Source organism: Hippocampus guttulatus, chromosome 16, assembly GCF_054856545.1.
Source record: "Hippocampus guttulatus isolate MCC_2025c chromosome 16, RoL_Hgut_1.0, whole genome shotgun sequence".
Lineage (NCBI taxonomy): Eukaryota > Metazoa > Chordata > Actinopteri > Syngnathiformes > Syngnathidae > Hippocampus > Hippocampus guttulatus.
In genome coordinates, this window is record NC_141276.1 from 11,349,516 (window position 1) to 11,371,587 (window position 22,072).

Below are 22,072 nucleotides of genomic sequence, written 5' to 3' on the forward strand. Positions count from 1 at the left end.
ATTGGTACGCCACAGAATCTCTGCCTATGTACAGTTCAGTTGAACCTAACTTTTAAATTCCATCCATTTAATCTTTTTGATTCACATTGTTCAATGCCTTTTGTTCTTTATTCTTTTATGGATAGTGCCTGTTGACATTTTGGCAATATACGATTCATTTTAATACGCCACACAGAAATTTTTATTGTTGGGAAACTAAAGGAAGGTCTGCTAACAATATAGCTTCTTGCAATGTGAAACCTGTTTCTGTGTGTGTGTGTGTGTGTTCGTCGGCGTCTCCTTACCTGTTGTTGTTCGCGGGCGGCTCCGAGAATGCACGGCAGTATGACGAAGGGAACCAGCCCCTTCTGAAAGAAGGAAAAAGACACGTGATGTATTTCATTCCTGCCTCATCAACTTGAGTGAACACAAAATATTTCCGATCAATGTATGAAAGTGGGAGACTGTCAGGGAGGTACATTGAAAGTTCGCAAAAGATCTGCGATCCCTAGGCTCAAAGGTGCGGATCAAACCGTCGCCAATTCCTAGTGGATCGCAGTGAAGTCCGTAAGGGAGCCTCCACGCCGAATTGACAGGACTTTCCATCACTGGAGAGTTGGTGCGAAGTGGTAATGACCTTCGGGTCAGCAAAATCCCGCGGGACCGCGTCCGGCGGTATACAAATCCACCGCAGTCCTGGCGTTAAGCGCCTAGCAAGGTGGCGGACCGGATCCCCAAGCCGACCATCCCCATGGGTTATGAAGGAATGCCCACCCTTCAAAATAAAACACTGGGCCCGGCGCACCCACGGTCCAACCTCGGGTGCTGCAGACCCCCTGGACCACCACCGTCGGCCACCGCGCTGCCGTGGACCCTGGCCACGGGGTCGAAGTGCGGGGGCGGGGTTGCGACCCGTCCCCCTCCCTCACGCTACATAGCCCCCAGGATGGCGATTCCCCCCCCCCCCCCCCCCCCTCCTCAACCCGTTCCCCCTCTCTCCCGATCGCCTCAACCTCAAGACACGATGGTCGCTCCCCTTGCGAACTGGTGATGGTGCAGGGGAGAGGCAGCGACCACGGTGGCGGAGATTCATTGTGCTCCAAACAGATTTTTCCTGTTTTGGTGCAGATATCGGATCTATTTTTCACTTTTGCGCAAATTGAGACTTTGCAGGTCAATGTCTTCATCATTTAGTGCTTGGAAAAGCTTGTACAGTAAAAACACCCCCACAACATTTTGAACAAGATGCTCGTTTTCACACAACACAAAATGTTTGGGCTAAGCCACCAATTTTACGCTGTTCAATAAAAGTTGGGCACATTGGGCGGTGGGGGAAATTTCAGGATGAATTTATATTTTATTTTTATTTTTTGCAGACGGTCAAATGAAGTTCAATTGGGTGGCAAGCTTATGCAGCAGTTTGAGTTCATCCTGAACACCAAATATCCCAACTTCTTTATCAGTTGTAGACCACTAAAATAGGCCATCTGAAGTCACCATGGCAACAACAAAGAGACCAGATTATTCTGGAGGTACAAATTGTGCTTTATTGTTTTATTAGGGTGAACCAATACTATATGCATCATTGCTCCTGTTCGTCCATCTGATTTCTCTGTTTGTGGCGACTGCACCACTCCCTCCGTCTGTGTCAATATTTGCACACTCGATGAAAATACATGTTCATGGGAAGTGTACAGTGTGTTTCCAGCGTGGCCGAGTTTTTCACTTCTGTTTGCGTTTGTGTAGCCTAGGTGAGTTGCCCAGTTACATTAGCCGTGCCAAAGACAAAGAAGAAAGAAACTACAATGTCTCAAAGACAAACCCTTGTCAGAAGGTGCACGCTGATAACTGACACCTCCATTTTTTTTTTTACTTCTAAATGTTTGGCTATGATTCATCTCAGACCTTGATTAATTTTTTTTCCTCAAAATAGATCAGACATGACGACATTTTGAAAACCATGCAGCTCAGGAAAAAAAAAATCGAACCCTTTAAACAACAGATTTGAACACAAATTGTGGAGAAACACAATATCACAATCGTTTAGTCATAGTCTTTATCCTCTATGAAAAACCAACTATTAGTTTTGATAAGCTCCAATTTATACTTTATGCAATCTGTATGTGTGTACTGGCTAGGTGGTCAAAGTGTGAAAGAAGAGGGAGCAGCACAATGTCCAGTGGAGTGAAACAAGAAGGTGGCAAAAACTTTCATTCTTAACATCCTCTTTTATGAGTGGCTTGTGAGACATGAGGGAACCCGGATTGTTTTTATGTTTCACTCCATACTCAGATGTTCTTATGTTCAGCATTCTTACGACATGACAGGACTAAAATATCAAAGCACTCACTTTCCGTTCTTCTCCATTTCGCCATACATCCACCCGTCTTTCTCTTCGGGTATGAGCAGGATGATGACGTCGCCCTCATCAAAGCTGAGCAGGGTGTTGTTGTTGCCGGCCGTATGGGGGAAGATGGTGCGAACCCGTGGCCTCTTTGCCGCCACGTTGTTGAGGCCCGTGGCCACAGACACCGACCGGGCGAGATTGTTCTCCCCGTTGCTTTCAAGGTCTGGTGGCGGCAAAGAATTTGAAGGGTGTCAATGGGATGCCGTTGAGGAAGCGAGCTCTCCAGTAACTTATTTGTACGACCTGTGTTGCTGTTGCTAGTCGCGGTGATGCTGGCAGTTTGTTTGTTGTCTGGAGTGAACATGTTCACGAGTGGGCTTACGTGAGCCTTCTGAGATGGAGCAGGTGGAGCTGAGATGTTCTGTCACATACACACACACACACACACATAAGCAATGCGAATGTTAGCATGCAAATGAGCACTTGCGTTGAATTGTGACGGGCTCGCTAGAGAAATACTCAATGAGCAAAACAAAATTTCTTCATCATCATTGTATCTACCATGTAGGTCCATTCAATGACATCCCATTAATTCAATGACATAATTGTTCAGATGTTTGGTCGTGGAAGTGATCTTTGAACAGCAGATTTAACGATTAAATGTATTTTTTCCATGAGGTACACATCAAAGATGGCCAGTTTTATTTTTTTTACGGGGGGGGGGGGCACATATGGCCCACCAACATACCAAACTGTGTCGTGAGGGGCTGGGAGAGGGCAGCGGCGTTATGGAGATCGGTGTACGCAGTCCCTCGATCATGCTCATGACGCTTTGGGGCATGTCTGTTGCGTCGTTGCACTGGTCCTGCCAACTGTTCATCTTGGCCATCAGGGTGTCCCTTGCCTGACCAGACAAAAAAACAAAACATGTACAGCTGTAACTTCATCGGTATGGTAAACTAATCGTTATGTCCCTCGCAGGCCCTATGGTATATTACAGTCATTCTGCGGTGCCTTTGGTACCTGGGCCTTCTTTGGGGACTTAATTCCCCTTAAAACCACTATGATGTCATAATTCTACAAACCTTTACTGTACAAAAACCGCAAGATAACAGCACATAATTGTGCCGTGTAAAATTCATCAGAAAAAAAACAATTCACTTCTTGAAAGTACAACGGCCACAAGAGGGCGCCAATGACTGATATCAGCAGCCTTCGCGAGGACTCTCTTGGACAGTGTCGGTATCGGTACTGAGCCAACCCTAACTAAAATACACAGCACCAGAGATGCTTAATATTACATTTATTAACGCATGTAGATGACTACACACATGTTTTGCTGGTTCATGTTGGCTAAAACAAACCTCTGGCCATGTGAGGAAGAATTTGAAATGTGATTGGTTAAAGAAACAGTCCCTTGACAACTATAGTTAAAGTTACATGGGCGATCACTACTGGGTCACGTGGCAACACAGCGGCTAGTATGTAAGTGGACCAAAAATAAATAAATACAGATCAAACATACACTTTCAGGAAGCAGCGCAGCCAAGAGAAATGCTATGAAAGAAAGACAACAGACCTTCGGGAGTAAATGAATATGATTTCATGGAAGAAAAAGAGGGCGGCCCGGTGGCCCAGTGGCTAGCGCTATGACCTCACAGTGCAGAGGTACTAGGTTCAATTTCAGCTCCGGCCTCCCTGTGTGGACTTTGCATGTTCTCTCCGGGCCTGCGTGGGTTTTCTCCGGCTACTCTAGTTTACTCCCACATTCCAAAAACATGCACAACAGGCTGATTGAACACTCTAAATTGTCCCGAGGTGTGAGTGTGAGCGTGGATGGTTGTTCGTTTCTGTGTGCCCTGCGATTAGCTGGCAACCGGTTCAGGGTGTCCCCCACCTACTGCCCAAGGACAGCTGGGATAGGCTCCAGCACTCCCCGCAACCCTTGTGAGGATCAGCAGATCAGAAAATAGATGAATGGAGGAAAACGAGAGCTAGAAATGTATGACTTTGTGAATCTAGGTCAGCGCTTCTGTCTTTGCCTCGTCTTTCAAAGCGAATGAGTTTGGACGTGTCTGTCATTCACTTAGACAAGCTTTGACAGTCATAAGCTAGCTCAGGCGATAGCAGCCCAACCGCAAAATGAAGGGGAAAAAAAAAAAACACCAGGTGTGTTGTGTAACCTTGTCATGAAACGATGCGATCTGATAGGAAAACATGCAGTGTTTGTCCACCAGGAAACAGAAGCGGCGCTTCTCCTCCAGCAGAGCCTCTTTGCAGCCGTCTGCGATAAACAGCTGCATGTCCATTTGGCGGTTCGTCAGCGTCTCCACGCACTGAGGACAGACAAACACACGCACGCGTTTACAGGTGCGCCTCACACACAACCGCTTCACACTCACACGGAGGGTTATCGGTCCGGAGGAAAACACAGCTTGTGTTATCCAGCAACTTGATGGCGATTGATCCTCGCGTTGCCTTATCTTGCTGCCCCGTATGGTTGACAGCCATATAGCCGCTGTCAGCGCTCAGCTAACCTCTCAAGATCAAGCGATTCCAAATGAGTGAGCTTTGTATTTCAACTTTCTAATCACGGCCAGGCAGCGGAGCGGCACTAAGAAAAAGACGGCGGTTTCGGACAAAAAGATCTCGTGAAAGGACGGACAAAGGACATGCTGTGTGTTATCTACAAAAGCAGACGACACTTCAGTCAAGTCTGTGTGTATATATAGCATTGTGTTTGTTTCCATAATCAGAATCGATTCGCCCAAATTAAAAAAAACAAAACTACCCATGCATGTTTTGTTAATGCCAAAAATTCATGTATTCCACAGGACACTCGTGCTCCCAGGTCATTTTAAAATTAGAGTGTGGTCAACAATTTAACGTGCATTTGACAGCACCCCATGTTATTAGCATACTCCATTTCGAATGAATTCATTTTATTTTTCGTTGAATTTGAGAGCATGAGGCCTTACAAGTCACGATCACATCTTTTCGCACCCCCAGTCAGTCCATCACATGACTTGGAGTAGCCGATACGGAGTCACGATGAGCCCGCATTGCATTAAAATGATACTACCCTATTGGCCCGAATATAAGACGGCCCTGATTATAAGACGACCCCCTCTTTTTCTAACTCAAGTTTAAAAAAAAGACTTTTTGAACACCAATTTAATTTTTGTACAGAAAATAATTACAGTACATCTGAAACAAATGATTATAAAAATATATTTGAGAGAAAAAGCATGTTATTTTGCCTCATTCAAATCTTAATATCTGAACATTTAAATATGTAAACTAAAGTGCAATCACATTCATAAATGAATGGCTTCTGCTTTTTGAAATGTAAATTACATCATAACTTCTCCTCAGCTGCCGGTTAACCTGGCCGAACTTCGACACACTTTTGTCCAGATTGTCGCTACGTTTCCCCATTTTCTGTTCTCTTCTATTATTTTCTTCTCTTTTCTTTCTTACCGCTATTTTTTATTTTCTTCTTCGTGCTACCTCTATTTATATTTTTATTCTTCGTGACGGGGGTTCGCTTTGGCCTGCGGAGTTAAGTTCAGCATTCGCTTCAATGATATCTAGCGTCATGAATGGGTATAATGTATAGACCCCGAATATAAGACGACCCCCACTTTTTCAGTCTTATTTCAATGCAAAAAACACCGTCTTATATTCGGGCCAATACGGTAAGTCCCTAATACACCAAATGACAGTTTAAAGTAACGAATCAGACGTCATTTTGTTTGAAGCTTTGGGCTACCGTGAGCTATTTGTCAATTCAAATGAGAAGTAATTTTTTTTTAAATGGCCACAAAGTGGACTAAAACTTGACAACTGGCACTATACAAAACATCACGTTTTTCTCATAACTCGAAAAAAGGGGCAGTTTAGTTTCGTAGCGTGGGTGTAAATGTGATATTTTTCACATGACACACATAAGAATTCAAAAATTCTGCTTGAAGTACCTCAATGAATCTCATCGGTTGGAGGTACCATGCCTTGTGTTTTTTAATGTGTGTTTCAAATGAACGGCACAACGACACTTGCAGAGATAACATAACAAAATCAACTCTAGAAGGTGGGTGGAATATTTCCCACCAACAAGTGGAAGAGGGGAAAATAAAAGGAGGTGTGTGTGTGTGTGTGTGTGTGTGAACGTCTGAAAATCTCTCTGTCGTACATAAACAGCACAGACAAAGCTTTTCACTTTTCACCCGTGGGCACTGTAACAAGCCTGTTGCTATGGATGCCCTGCGTTTTACGTAAGGCGAGAGCGATCTAGTCCAACACGAGCAAATAACCATTAGCCACGTTGTCATCTCTAGTCAATAATACACTGCCGTCCGGTCCGTGCTTGTACGTCTTCAGTCAGTTTGTGTCACCAGGGTCGTTCCAGCAGTCGGTATTGGCAGAATTCATAACCCCCCTCCCCCTCCGCCCGCAAAGATTAGCCGCCAGTCTGACACGATCGATGCATAGAAGCTTGCATAAGCGCTGGACTTTTCAAAATAGATTGAACGATTCACCGTGACCGCAACTGTATGCGCGCTTTTATTTTGAAAGACAACGTGTGCCGCTTCTGGTAGCGGAAGTCATTGAAGTTAACGCCAATGCTCAACCTTCACGAATAAACATCGCGCAAAACGCTCGAAGAACACGCCGCGAGGGAAGAAGTCACGGCCGTTGCATACGAGGCACGCTCACGGTCTTTGATGCACGCGGCTAAACAAAACTTGCCGCGAATGCTCTTCTTCTGCTTCCGGCCAGTGAGCGATGGCCATGTCCAACAACAGATGACTTTTTGACCTTTATTTTTTTAGCTTTTTCCCCCAGGCTGTCTGTGTATCATTAGCCAGGAAACAAATCCCAGTCTACTTGTGTAACCCCCCCCCCCCCCCAACCCCCCCCATGCACCTGTGCACAAAATGGATTTGATGCCGCCGATCCGCAATTGGCTTCTGGATGTCGATAAGCGCCGTCGCCACAGTCTCGTTTGTGCTAACAGAAGTCTTTCCATGTGGGCCAGCGTGAAGGCAAGATGTTTTTTTTTTTTCATTTTTGCCGCATGCCAGATGACTTGCATTCTGTATTTGGTGTCTAAATACTGCTCCACCTGTTGACGTGGCTCAGGTGGTTTCAAGAAAGCGTAATTAGATCTTGGCAAATATGAATAGTCCTGTGTGTGTGTTTATGTTAAGGGGCATTCACGAATGTGTCTGGTGTCTCAAAAGGTGCGTCTGCATCCGTCTCACCTCGCTCTCTTTGTTCTCGTACTTGTTGGCGTTCTTGCCTTGGCTCTTCCTTCGGAGCTTCTTCAGGTCCGCCTGGGATTTCTCCAAAGAGTCCTGCTTCATCTTGTGCTCCATCTGGTACCTTTTATAGGTGGCCTGGAAAGAGCCACGGTGGCGGAATCTCGTTATCCGGCAGCAATCAAACACAAGCTTGCCAGCTCACTGGGTTGTTTTTGTTTTATTTTTTTATTTTTGCAATTTCCAGGCAATGTATTGTTTGTGAAGATTGCTGAGAATTAATCGTTTTATTAATTAATTAATTAATTAATCGCTCGTTCCTACCGACTGCTGTCAGGCTGCTGAATAAAAAAATAAAAAATTAATTAAATGATGTGAAAAACAATTGTAAATAGCACTGCGACCTTATTCATATTTGTATTTATATTGCACTTAATTGAACAGTGTTTGTTTGTTTTTTCTTCTTTCTTCTTTCTACCCACAATCTTGCTGCTGTAGACTGTAAATTTCCCCAGTGTGGGACAAATAAAGGATATCTTAATCTTAATCTGCACAACATTACTTTTGGGGGTTTGAACGCTGCTACTAAAAACAATCCGCCGAGATGAATGGCAGCCACATGCGTGCGCTGAACCGCAATATGTAACTGCTCACTTGGTTTTATGTCAAAGCAATTAGTGAATTCATTAACAAGCACAATTAGAGTCAAGTAATTACATGATGACTGAAATGTCAACTTGGCTTGCCTACCAGTCGAAAGCCGTTCGCTGTCAGGGTTGGAGAGTCAATCAACATATAAAGTCAGTTGTGAGTTCGTTCGGCTGGAGCTTTTTGTCTTCTCTCGTCACCGTTGGCGCACAAGTTACTTCAATACAACTTGCGTTTTTGCTAAGCAAATCTTGCACCTGCCCGACAGTCTCCTTGGCGCTTTTAGCATCTGATCAAGTTTCTCCAAATAAATCCCCTTGCGGTTGTGGCAAACGGTGATGATGACAAATCAACTTTGTCCTCTTTTAGATTTTTAAATCGATGATGAAATCATTCTTGGTGAAGTCGAGGTACATCGATGTGATGCTCAACGGCACCTATTGTTACATTTTACCCAGTCGGAGGTCAGAAATGTTCCCGTTGAAGAGTTCAAATGCAAAGGCAGATTTTTGCGTGTGTATTAAGTAAAACTAGTTTATTTCTGGTTCAAGCTAACATTCTTGTATTTATTCAAAGGATTCTGTCAATTAAGCAATTAGAGGATAACCTCATCTCTCTCGAACTGTTGGACGCAATCAACCATAGACAATACGGTTTGAAGTTACAATAGTTTCCACTCACTTTCAAGCAGCGAGCGTGCAAGAAGTCATCGGCCCGGACATGTTTGAGGACGTACGTGAGCGACATTGTTTTTCTGGCAGGCAGTGGGCTGGCACGGGTTGCTCAAAGGCAGACATCAGCTTTTGTGTTTAAACACATACTTGCTTTTAGAACCAGATTCCGATCGAAAAACGGGGTCAGGATTTTCCACCCTAACAACTATACCTAAGCAGGTTTAAAATAAAATAAAATTGTGATTTATTGCACATAGGCACAAAAGCGCCACATCACTCACGGTCATGTATTTCACATCCATGTCCGTCTTTCGCTCCAGCTCGGTTATAATCTCCCTGTGGAACCTCTTCAACTTCAGGTGGAGAGGAGGACGGATGGAAGGGGAGAGAAGAAGATGCAGAGCCAGTTAGAAACCTGACGCCAAGATGGCGCATCGGTTATTGACTAAGACGAGAAAAAATTGTGTTAAATAAGAGAAATGCATTTCCATCGGCTTGCTCCATGTGTGCGGGGGTGTGCGCTTGGTTCAAGGTTGCCCTTATGAATGAGTCAGAAACAAAGCGTGGGAATGCCCACAGACTTCTCCCTCTTCCTCTTCAGATGTGACTCGCGCTCATTAGTGCGAGGGCGGCCGAGCCTGCGGCATCCGCATGGGGCACTTCGGTCCGCGCAGAAACTACCCCTTCTGTTAACCGCACGCCGAAGACCACACTGACGGCCACCGGTTGCCCCCCCCCCCCCCCCCACCCCCCGTTCCATCCCTACGACATGAATCCACGTTGTCGTGACTCGGAGTCCATGAACAAGGCGGCCCACCCACTCGTGCACTGAGCAACAGTGTCTCAGAGGAGGTCCTCGCAACTTCCGTCCCGTGGTTCAAATTTAACGAGCAGGGGGCTGAGGGAGGGGGGGGGGGGTCACTGCGTTACACTCGGGTTCTGCTCAAATCATTTTCGACTGTCGTTTGTTCACATCTTGTCCTCGCTCAACTGTTCTGCCTTTGCATTGCAATCATGGTCACAGTCCGCATCATGAACGAAAAAAGTAGCAGCACACGCAAGTTAATGGGGCTAACGGGAGCCCGACTTTTACACACACAGTCACTTGCTTAACAGTTAACTACTTGATTACTGCAATGCCCTTTACTTTGGAGTCCGCCAGTCCTCCATTAAGCGCCTCCAGCTGGTCCAGAATGCCGCTGCTCGCCTCTTGACTGGTACTCGTAAGAGGGAGCACATAACTCCTACTCTGGCATCCCTTCACTGGCTCCCCATACATTTTAGAGTTATTTTCAAGATCCTCTTATTTGTTTTCAAATCTCTGAATAATCTCGCGCCACCTTACCTCTCTGAGCACATCCGCCCCTACACACCTTCCCGGCGCCTGAGGTCTGCGGACCAGACATTATTATAAGTACCAAGAACTAAACTGAAGCTCAGAGGGGATCGAGCCTTTTCTGTTGCTGGTCCCTCTTTCTGGAATGACCTCCCACTGAACATTCGGCAAGCCTCCTCGCTGCCCATCTTCAAAACCCGCCTCAAAACTCACTTGTATTCTTTGGCGTTTGACTCAGCATGATTCAGATTTGTTCTTGGTTTTGCTGTTCGGTGCTTTCTACCGTCTTTGTTACAGATTTGTTGCTTTACTGCTGTATATGTTAGTTGCTCCATGTACAGCACTTTGTATGCAGCGATGGCTGTCTGAAAGTGCTGTATAAATACAGTTGAGTTGAGTTAACTAATGTACAGTAGTTTAAATATTTTCTTTGCCCTCCACACCTTAAGAGTCAACTTCTGCTCTGGACACAGCCCCAAAAGGTTGGGGCGATGACTAAGAGTCAACTGAACACGTTGCCAAGTGAGAATGCCAGAGGCAACATATTGGGATGAGGCAACAGTGGAAGACAATCATTAAGTCAGACTTGAACTGTCAAGAAGCAGTGGGAAAAAAAGCCTGATAAAAAAAAAAAAAAACTTTTACTCACATTGTCCTCCCATTCGAAAAAAACTTTCCTGTGGACTTCCGAGATTCCCATGAGCACCATTCCTGAAAGAACAACAACAACAACAAAAAACCATGAAAGTTTTGCTATGAATGGAAATGCAATGCTTGTAGAATAGCAAAAAAAAAAAAAGAGCAGCAAACGCATTCATTTGGTCTTTTTGATTGGCGGATGAACTCTGACATCGGTGCACAGCACACTGGCATTCGCTAATGCTGAATGATTGTTTGTTGGGGCTGACTCGTAACCTCAGACCTGTCAACGGTTTGGGGTTATGCTACAAAGGATTCATCTTGAAGAAGAAGAAAAAAAAAAGGAAGTAAATGCATGCGCCTGAACCGGAAAAACTGGACCACCAACTGTTTGGTGCTTAGATGGTAGGTGGTCACATGTTGCCACCGCATGCGCCTCATCAAAATAATCATTTGAGGATTAGGAAGTCTGCGGTCTGAACGCCGTCTCTAAAAATCCTTCCCTTTCTAAACCGTTAGCGCTTGGCCTATTTTCACGAAGGCGGATCTTTACTCTCCAAGGTCCGTCGTTCAGATTGAAACATAAAAATAGACAAGCAAACCTTGTGAAAGAATCAAAAAAAATTTTTTTTTAATTGAATGGCACCAAAATCAATACAAAGGTTGTCGTGGGGCATCAGACAAAAAAAAAAACAACAACAACAACAACAATAAAACAACTTGAGAAATAAGTGCCGAGAAGCAGACGGTGGGCCGGCTGACTTGAGTCTGTTTTTGAACATACTCTGTGTTCTGGATAGAGAGTGTTTGTCTATTTACACAGTTCTGTGACAGACACCATTTTATAAACACTCCACAGTTGACTGTTAGTCATGGACAGACTGTGTGTGTGTGTGTGTGTGTGTGTGTTCCAACTGAAATGCATCTGCTCTGTGCTTGTTCGAAGGGTTCAACTGCATTTTGCTTCCATTCACAAGGATAAGATACATTCTCACATAACTGAAGTTGATACTACGTTCTTTGAAGGAAGCGTTTCTTTATTCTTTTGATTTTGTGTTGAGTTTCCATTTGTGGAGGAGAAATGACAAACTTGTAAGCGTTAAATGGAGCGTGAGCGAGTACTGGAGAGCAAGCTAACAACACGTTCACCTTCAAGTAGAAAGCAGAAAATGGTCCAAAGAGTGTCGGTAGAATGAAGACTAAATCGAAAGATGGATGAATTTAGAAGGCTTCGGACCAGCGTGTGAATGGTGAAATGATTTGGAGGAAGTGCGGCACCTGACTTGCGGTGCATTTAGTTGACTTTCTTTCTCTCGTGCGGCTGTGAGCCAACAGGCGCATTTCATGGGCAGTTGTCACAGCAAAAGGACCTAAACTGATATGATAAACATGAGCTTCTGATCGAGGGAGCAAAGTTGTCATCATGTTGGGGTATTTTGGTATCCCAGGAGGAGAGATTGTGGGCCCGTGGTACCTCGATTTACGAACGCCTCTTCATACGAAATGTTCAACTTACGAAACGCCTCAACAGGAAATTATTGCCTCGTTACAAAAGAAATTTCAAGATACGAAAGGTAAAAAAAATCCAGCATGGTCTGCTACTCACAGCTCCGAGTTTCCTGAACGCAACATTCTTATAGCTGCTCTGCCATTGGCTATTACCTAGCATCTTCCTGGTATCCCATTGGCTAAGAGGGACCTCTCCCGAATGTGTAGATCGATAGATGTGTTTATGCAGCGACCTCGTTATTCGTCCCTCGGGCCATGAGGCGTTCCGATAGTTTTACGTAAAAGTGAAACACCAAGAAGAAATGTTCACCAGTCGGGTGATCGCTCACTATGCTGATGTTTAGCTTGGACATTTTCGAAGGATTGTTAAAAGCAGACAAAACCAAACGTCCTTGGATCGGTTCTTTACAAAACGCCGGGCAAAAAACGACGAGGACGCCCTTAAAAGTTAAATGACCATCATTTTTATTCTTTACTCAAGAGTTGTTTTTTTTTACATTATGCACAACTCTCATTTATTGTGCAATAATCTAGTTATATATTTTGATGCATTTTTATGCTTTAGAATACACTTACAGTATGTCTGAATTTTGTGGGGAGCTTGGAACCAATTCGGGCATTTACATGGAAAATGCATCTCTACTTACAACATTTTCTAGTGAGGAAATGTCTTTCAGAACCAGTTAATTTCCGAAGTAGAGGTACCACTGTACAGAATTTACTCATCCTTGCAGCATAGTGGCCGGCTGGATCTGAGGGAAGAGGTCCTTATTTGTACAAACACATGATTAGAAGTAACTTATCAAAAACAAACAGTAATTGATCTGAAAGTGGTTAATAGTCCCTGTGGGTGCTGCCGTTTGGATCAGCAACAGAGTTTCAATGAGCTTGGCACGATTGTGTGTGAACAATAGCAGCTATGAACTGACGTAATTCGCCACCATCGTCATTTCCTGACGTGTTTCCTTCAAGACCGAAATGCCAACAAGAGGAAATAAAAATGTTTCTTCGGACGCAAGATCCTTGTTCATGGAGACGAGTGACAAAACCTACAACGAAGGGATGGGCCAACTTGCACGAAAACATGCGATTGGCGATGAGTCGACGCCGAGCTCTGACTTTAGCCCTTCGACGCACTGACGACGCCTTTTCTAGGTGACAGCGAGGCCGACTTTCTCTCTTTGAGCTGTCGCAATTCAAACAACTCTACACGGACGACGGGCATTTTGGATGGAGTGAATGCAAGCTTGGTTTCGGGAAGTTCAGCAAAGTCTACCTACCGCGCAGGTTGGAAAGATGACGTGAATTTTGAAGCTCACAAGGCGTGGCATCAAGCCAAACGCCAGACAGATTATTCGTTCATAGTCAGATGGTGACTCATTAACACGCCGACGCATCTGTAAATAAAACTGAGCCAAAAGGTGACTGTGTCACGTCATGAATGCACCGAGAATGACGTCGGTGACGTCATACATACCAACGGTCCTTTTTTTTCCCAGCAGTTGGTTTGTTTATTGGCGTCGGCCTTTGAAGAATGTTGCCAGGCAGCAGATGTTAAGGCACGTCTGACAGCTGTGTGTGTGTGTCATGGTGGTGATAGTACAGGGGAGGCGATTGGCTGTACTGCGCTAACAAACCAAATCCTGATAAAGTGTGAGGGGGAAGGTCCTGCTTGCCAACTCAGCTTTTTTTTTTTTAAACCGTTTCGGAAAGTTTTCAGAAATATTGCAAAGCACGATATTAAGTAAGACGGCCCAAAATGGACCTCATCCTGTCGACGATGTGGTCGTGTTCAGCTCGGAGACAGCGCAGCACTTTGATCAAAATGCATGCACAATTTCTTGATGCTCGTGTGCAAATGCTCATTCAAATGGTCGCTCATAATAAAAAGAGCTAAAACACATTCTGGATACACCATGCCTCAAAAAAAAAAAAAAGAAAGAAAAAAGAAACAAACCTTTCACCCGTAAGCTGATTTTAAAACAGGATTTCGCAGGGAAGATGCAAAGCAGCCCACAGTCCTTGCAGCTTTGTTTTTGTGGGCATAATAATCCTGACATGAGCGAGAGCCACCTGACGCAGCATGCAAACGTGCTGGGATTATAATAATAATAATAATAATAATACATTTTATTTGTGGGCGCCTTTCTAGAAACTCAAGGACACCATGTAAAGAAAGCCACGTCAACAAACTAGCGCATGAAAGGACATTGTTGGCTGCGTCGTTGGCTCTGTCAAAAAGACCAAATGGCCGGGCGAGTTGAGTTTTGCTAGTTGAAGAAGGAAACAAAAACACAACTCGCACATATTCCATTTGAAATCCATCCTTAACTGTCAATTTTTGCAACGGTCAACGTCAGTCGGCTTTGCTCGGCGCGCGGAGCGCCTGATAACGTTTTGACGACTGCTACGGATGAATTCCACTGCCATGATTGTACATGAGAAATACCGCGTCTCAAATGAGAGGTCAATGTCCTGGAATGCATTATGTTCAACCTCAGCGGTTCAGCTTTATCTTTTGCATTTGGTCTCAGCCGGCGTTGGTTCAACCGCAAACCCAATACAAAGATATGAACGCTGATAACGGATCCTTGTTCGGAGTTGGGCTGGGGGGGGGGGGGGGGGGTCCGGTCAGAAGCGTCTGAATGAACGAACTGGTGACATTTGAACTCTTGCGGTGGAGGAGTATAACAACAAGGAAGAAGGGGGAGGCCAAAGGAATTAGAGGAAGACTGCAACAGGACAAGATGCACCGGTCCTCCGATATCTCTCAAGGGTATCCCGTTTCTAGTTGGCTACGCGTCACTGAAGCTCAGGTTTCTCACCGGGCAGCCTCATTGCATCCTTGAGCAGGCTCGGAGACAACAGGACTTTCTGTTCTTTGGAGCAAAACTGAATCATTCTTTGGTCCAGTCCAGAAATCTCGACTGCTTGTGTTTTCATTGAACAACAGCAGACAGTTTGAGATTTGTGTTTCGACGATTCTACATAATGAGTCACAGGGATTAGTGGAGTCTATCCATGGGTTCGAGTCAGACAGGAAATCATGTCAACCGTCTTGAGATGGCTACGATTACACTCTGCAATTTACTTGCATCGCGCCCCTCATTTCCTCAACGCTTCCTATCACAGGATTCCGACAAGCGTTCGTTCACAATTTACAAAGAATCCGATTCTTTGCTGTTGAAAGTCCTGTTCCGCCCTTCAATCCCAATGCATCGTAATCAAAAAGAATACAGGCTGACTGCTCCCGTTTTTTACATTTTTTTTAAATTTTATCACTCAAGCTAAAAAATAAATAAAATGTTGAAAACTATTTCAAAGTGTGTGGTATATGATTCATCGTTTGGCTGATGCCTCCGTCTTGGTGCGCCAGGAGGCCAGCCTCACCCGTTAGCTCCCATTGTGCTGCTCAATTTAATTAACAGCTTTTTTTCTCTACCCGCAGGGGAGTTGGGAAACATACAGTGGTTACATCAAAGTGTTCCACAGGTGACGCAGATATCTTTCTACCTGGGGATTTGTCCTAGCCAAAAAAAGGGTGTGCCGTTACACAAGCAGCATGCTGGACTTCATCCACGTACAACGGTATCTTGACGTGCGAGCGTTCCTGACGTGTACGTTTTTTTGGCTTGCAAGCTGCGGCTTTGGTTAAATTTTGGCTTTGTGTTGAGAGTCAAAATTCATGTAAGGAGCGAGTGAAGGCAAGTGAAGGCAATTAATTTACTGTATGTGTAGATACAGTAAAATGTCTAGCACCAACATTGTAATGCGCGTTATGTACAGGATTGAAGTGGAACTCTATTGAAAATTGGTCGGCCTTGGCAAAGGTTGGGGCACTGAGCACCATTCAAGCTTTTACTTTAAGAGTTGCAGGACATACTAGAAGTCACTTGACCAAAAAAATTCAAGATGCCCAAACAGACCGGGTCACGGTGATACATACTTCCCCATGGAAAGACTTTTTGTGATATTTATTTATTTAATTTTACATTTTTGTTGCAAACCTGAGACTTCTGTAGGTTAAAATTGAAAAGAAAATGAACAAAATGATCTGCTCTCACTGCGCAATGCTTCAGAATAGGACCCGCCCATCACAAAGAAAAGGTCACTCACCCCTGCACATTGGACGATTTAGCATAAGGACAGCTTGCGATGTGAACTGCACGCCAAAAAAAAATAGAGATATATTGAAAGGCGGGGCTCGTGGTGTAGTACGTATGCCACTCGCATGTATTTATTTTTACCACAACGTTTGCTATTTCATCCAGAAGTACCGTATTGGCCCGAATATAAGACGGCCCTGATTATAAGACGACCCCCTCTTTTTCAAGACTCAAGTTTGAAAAAAGACTTTTTGAACACCAAATTAATTTTTATACAGAAAATAATGACAGTAAATCTGAAACAAATGATTATAACATTATATTTGAGAGAAAAAGCATGTTATTTTGCCTTATTCAAATCTTAATACAGTATCTGAACATTTAAATATGTAAATTCTTATTTTCTTCTCTTTTCTTTCTTGGTGCTATTTTTTTATTTTTCTTCTTTGTGCTACCGCTATTTTTATTCTTAGTGACAGGGGTTCGCTTTGGCCTGGGGAGTCAAGTTCAGCATTCGCTTCAACGATATCTGGCGCTATCTAGCGTCGTGAATGGGTATAATGTCTAGACCCCGAATATAAGAAGACCCCCACTTTTTCAGTCTTATTTCAATGCAAAAAACACTGTCTTATATTCGGGCCAATACGGCACACAAGAAATTATAAATATGGTTGAGTATTGTTATAAAACACAGTATCTATAGTGTATGGGCTAAATTTCTATTGGTTGGCGGTGCATGATGAGCGGCTGTGTCCCACTCGCTTCAAATCCGGAAAGTGATTTCTTGCCCGTGTGAAAGCGAACATGTAACAATTTGCAACGTCACCACATCCTGCAACTGCGATTCAAATTTAGAATCGCCGCAAAAACAGTGGCCGAGACTCTACGCCAACTATGGATCCATCTCAATCCGGCACTGCTGACAATGATTGCTTCTGACACCCAAATGAAACACACAGCTACTGGAGAAAAGTAAAAATGAATCTCATTCAAAAATTAAAGGACTCACAGAACATGAAAACGTACCTAATTCTCTGGATACAGGAGACATCACTGCACTCTCTCCAATTTTAGCCATGGCATCAAAATATAATCTTCCTGCCAATGTCATTGCTGGGGAAAAATTCATGGAACTATGATCAGTATTTATCAGTTCACACATAAACCGGTACTTTACCGTGCATAGAAAAGTCTTAAAACTACTCATTGGTGTAGGAGTTCATCTCGGCGTCAAAATGCTTACCTGCGACAGATTTCTCGTAGTTCTTTCCCAGGTTGACCAGGTTTCTCAGTCCTGGGTTGAACTGGTCCATCACATTCTGAGTGGCCAGCCATGGAAGAAGAGAGACTTTTATTCCATGATTCAATGTTGGATGACGAATATTCTTGTTAGTTCACTTGAGTAAAGTTCTGCCAGTGCTTTGTTTGAAGGCAAAAGGAGAATAAGCCTATTGCATGGACAGCCTGCGGATTTATTTAGGACCACTCAGGATTGAGCTGAATGGCAAAAATAACAACGATCGATGGAGTACCAACATAACCTGCATCACATACAGTAATGGAGGACAGTGAAGTTTCTCAAAGCAGCACATGAGTGCATCCAGGAAACTTCACGACGCGAGGGCTGGATATTTTCAGATGCTTCGCTGACTGTCACCTAAGTGCTTTAAATGTTACGGTTGGCTTGCACATATGAACGTGAAGCGGTTTAGCTGTGAGCTTCCAGACATTTACTGTCATCCTGGTCTGCTTATCAGCTAGTTCCTTTTGTTTAACCAAGCAATTTATAGTCAGTTATTGAAATATCCTTCAGGGAGGTTACGGATGGGCATTACTAGCAATCGTGCGGAATTGATGAATTGTGTCTTGAAGCGATTGAGGCAAAAGGATTTGGCCACCACCAGCAGAGGCGCTGGTGATTCCGTTTTAAAGTTGAGCTACTCTTCCTTCTTTTACCACCAATGCGGTTTCAAGAAATTGTGGTTTCGGTACAGTTCGGCTCCGGCGCTTATCTCTGTAAATAGTGTCATCTAGCAAGGTTTTTCTCGCATGTGACCTCAGCGCATATCCATGTCTGGCTCACTCACACCCACACTTAGAATGGCTCATGACAGCACAAGTCATGAGCGAAACGTTTCCGCTGTCTTAAGAAACCTGTTGTCAATCAATGACATGTAAACCGGGGGTCACTGCAGATAGCATTCTTGAAACTGACTCGTGAAGCAACACAACAAGCATTAGGTGCTCTTGCTATGTAACCTTTCCAAACAAGTCAGATAAATAATTAAACCTGGACTAATTTCTGTGCTCCCACCAAAATGCTGTGACGGGAGGTTGAGAAAACTACGGGAATTTGTTTAGCTGTTTTTTTATTGACTTGAATGGAACGGTACCAAAGGCGGTAAAAGTACTTATGGTACACTCTGTACTTCAATAATCATGTGCAATACAGTATATGGATACTTCTCTGGTCGTGCCTATGCTTAAAATCCTTAAAGTTTCTTTTTTTGAAAGCTCATGCACATTTTTGTTGGACTGTACATCATGTTTTCATCTGCGGGGATTGAAAACGTTAAGAGTTGAAAGTACAGACGTCTGTTTTGAAATGCGGTGATGACAAGTAAAAAAGTTGTCAGAAATGAAAATATTCTACTGCAAATACCTGAAAAAAAGTAACTACAGCTTGGTTACTTCCCACCAATGAGCAGCCGTCATCCATTATTGTTGATTCGGTGTTTGACCCCAGTTTTCTTATCAGCATAACATTAGCCCAATAACATAACTGTACTCACTTGGATAGATAAATACTTTATTAATTTCGTGCTTGAAGATGGATTACCATTGCAGTAACATTAAAGCAATAAAAGAGCAATCATCACAGACAAAATCATTTTAAAATCAATTTGTAAGTCATCATGGTCGTCCACAAACCAGCAATGTATGCCAAAGGTTGAATGGACGCAACGGGATTCTTCGTTTGTTTCCCCCCTCCCAAAATGACTCGGACAACTGTGCTATTAGGCTCAAGGTAAAAAGCAAGTGACTTGCAGGATGAAACTAGTGACGCAATATTACATGGTGTATTCCTATTTTAGAAGACACGACTGGGTTCAAGCCAGTTTTCCTTCTTTCCTTGCTTTTTAGGGGCACACCTGTTGCACACTACCCACCTTGTATGTAGTTTCAGTCAGCTTGTTCACCTCCTCCGCACTCCTCGACATCTTTAAATCCTTTTTAAACAACGATGGAGAAGGAAGAAAAAAAAAATCCACCAACGCGACGGCTGAAGATGTCCACCCTCAGTCGACAACAAAAAGAACGAAAGGAGGGGGAAGAAAAAGTGGGCAACAAACCTTCGGTCGAAAAGAAGTCCTCATTGCCAACAAGAGAAAGCGAAACGCGCTCATACGAAACAAAAATAATAAAATTATTAAAAAAAAAGAAAAAGACGTCCAGAAGAGGTAAACCCTACTGTGTTGCGTTGCCACGCAGGGGAATGGAACTACTGTCAAACTTGTTGCAGGAGTTGCTGCGAACGGGGAGGGAGGTTGAAGTAAAGTTTGTCAAGTCTGTGCATCCTCTTCCGGGTGTAGACTACGAAATAAAATAGAACTACTTTCAAAAACAAAACGTTCTAATCTCCATGGTGGGATGTAATGAAGTACAAATACTTCGTTCAAATTTTAAAGTAGATTTTTCATCTATCTGCATTATATTTGAGGTTTTTTTCTGATGACTAAAAGTTACCCCTTTGAACGCATATCAGTGTCTTTTCATTGTTCAATGTTTTGAATGAAATTAACAATCAGGCTTGATTTTCACTTTTAGCTGTTTTGCCTAGGTACATTTCAGAAGTACGTACTGTACTCTGTTTTACTTGAACTTAAATCAACGAGTGAAATAAATACTTCTATTTGTAGTATTTTTACACACAAGTATGCATCTGTACTTAAGTACAGAATGTAACTAGCTTTGTTTTTGTTCAAGTAACCGGATGGTATTTTTCCTGAAATAACAAAATAGCAGTGAAAATGGGTCATTAAACGTTTACTTTTTTTAAAGCAGTACTTCCGTTTTGTTTAGTTGATGTTTCTGTAACTTGACTCAAACTGCAACGCAGGTGTACCTCAAATGCGGAAAATGAGGCGAAAAAAATACAACGGCGCGCTCCCTGGAGGCAACTAATCGTTAGCAGAGTCAGGCTCAAATGGGAGTTTAAAGTCCAGTAAAATACGATTTTCTTTCTTGAAGACGAAACGCTCAGTTTTCCCCTTTGGTGATTACAGATAATGTGATACAATACAGTCCACAGCCAGCGCGTCGTAATCTCATTGAATTGTATTTGTTGTTTCTTATTGTACTCTATAATCCCTCAAGGAATAGAAATAATTGTTTCTGAATACAACCTACTTTAATATAATGCCCGTATTTATCAAGTGCTGGAGATTATAAGTAGCTGTGATAATAACTACATTAAATTTTGAGTTATTAACATGAATCTCTTCATTGCTCATTGATTGGTGATAAAAAAAAATTGAGCACTGCAGTATTGCACGTGAGTGTAGCCCACCACTAGGTGTCACTAATAGTCAAGTTATTTTTTTTCTCACAGAGATTGACAGTATCATCCCATTAAAAATGTTTTCTAAATGTAACTGATGTGTTTTGAATTTTGAATTCAGCCTCACCTGTTTTGAAAGTTTACTGTCGAATGTGGATGTGCAAGCTGTCAAACAAATATCATCCTGGTGGCCTACAAAATGCCATTTTATGTTCCACTTGAGCAGCGCTCCCCGCTGAGAAGTGACACTCCAAAAGAAAGTGAAACCACGCGGGGTTATACATGAATGGATGTACGGAGACGCGAGCCAAGTGTGTCTCATCTACGAAGACGGCACCAAAGTAATTGCATGCATATTTATGTGAACCTTTGCTTACACTTAACAGTACAAACTATTCAAATTTGCTACTTAAGAGAAAGGGCAATTCTCTCAGAAATGGTGCTTGAAGAATGGGAAACAACTAAGAAACACCAATATGGATCGTACTGTGGCCTATAATTCTTGGATTCGAAGGTTATTTTGACAGGAGATACCTGAGATTTGTTTCAAAGTTTAAAAAAAAGGAAGCCCAATAGTGTAATGCACTGTTGCCTCTGTTTGTAGACAAAAGCAGAACGCAGCGATCTCATCCAGAAACCAGGCGGAAATAGCAACATTTCTGATCGACAGGTACGTTTATCACCTCTTTTTGGTTTTTAATTTCTAGCCTGTACATGCTCAAAAATAAAAACTGTAAACAGATAACGTTTAGTGTCAGAGTAACGCACCATGACGAATAATTCATGCGACCAACATAGCAGCTGTGGCTAACGTTGGCCAGTTGACAGTGCTAACTGCTAGTGCTGCTATTTTGTTGAAGCTCGATATGCGTTCGAACCTTCACTTGTGAGATGTGAAGATTGAGATTGCAAGAGATAGTGTGTCTGCAATTGGTGAATTAAATACTACCCACTTGCACTTGAGGCAGATAATTTGCTAAATCGCATGGTTTGCACAAGATAATTTACAGAA

At 43.3% G+C, this 22,072-nt stretch overlaps 1 protein-coding gene and 1 long non-coding RNA gene across 2 annotated transcripts in view; one reads left to right on the plus strand and one right to left on the minus strand.

The window, feature by feature from the left end:
* Window positions 1-20,010, minus strand: part of baiap2l1b (BAR/IMD domain containing adaptor protein 2 like 1b) — a 25,640-nt gene extending 5,630 nt beyond the window's left edge. The window contains exons 1-11 of the mRNA XM_086132292.1: window positions 19,670-20,010; window positions 17,743-17,818; window positions 17,526-17,612; window positions 10,895-10,956; window positions 9,191-9,262; window positions 7,591-7,725; window positions 4,510-4,662; window positions 3,075-3,230; window positions 2,630-2,747; window positions 2,330-2,549; window positions 285-347 (exon numbers count right to left, since the gene is read on the minus strand). Coding sequence (XP_085988418.1) covers window positions 285-347; window positions 2,330-2,549; window positions 2,630-2,747; window positions 3,075-3,230; window positions 4,510-4,662; window positions 7,591-7,725; window positions 9,191-9,262; window positions 10,895-10,956; window positions 17,526-17,612; window positions 17,743-17,818; window positions 19,670-19,720 — 1,193 coding nt within the window. The 5' untranslated portion in view covers window positions 19,721-20,010. The remainder of the gene's footprint in view (window positions 1-284; window positions 348-2,329; window positions 2,550-2,629; window positions 2,748-3,074; window positions 3,231-4,509; window positions 4,663-7,590; window positions 7,726-9,190; window positions 9,263-10,894; window positions 10,957-17,525; window positions 17,613-17,742; window positions 17,819-19,669) is intronic.
* Window positions 20,011-21,331: 1,321 nt separating this feature from the next.
* LOC147193146 (uncharacterized) overlaps window positions 21,332-22,072 on the plus strand; it is a 66,767-nt gene continuing 66,026 nt past the window's right edge. The window contains exons 1-2 of the long non-coding RNA XR_015103287.1: window positions 21,332-21,401; window positions 21,665-21,730. This is a non-coding gene — a long non-coding RNA (uncharacterized LOC147193146). The remainder of the gene's footprint in view (window positions 21,402-21,664; window positions 21,731-22,072) is intronic.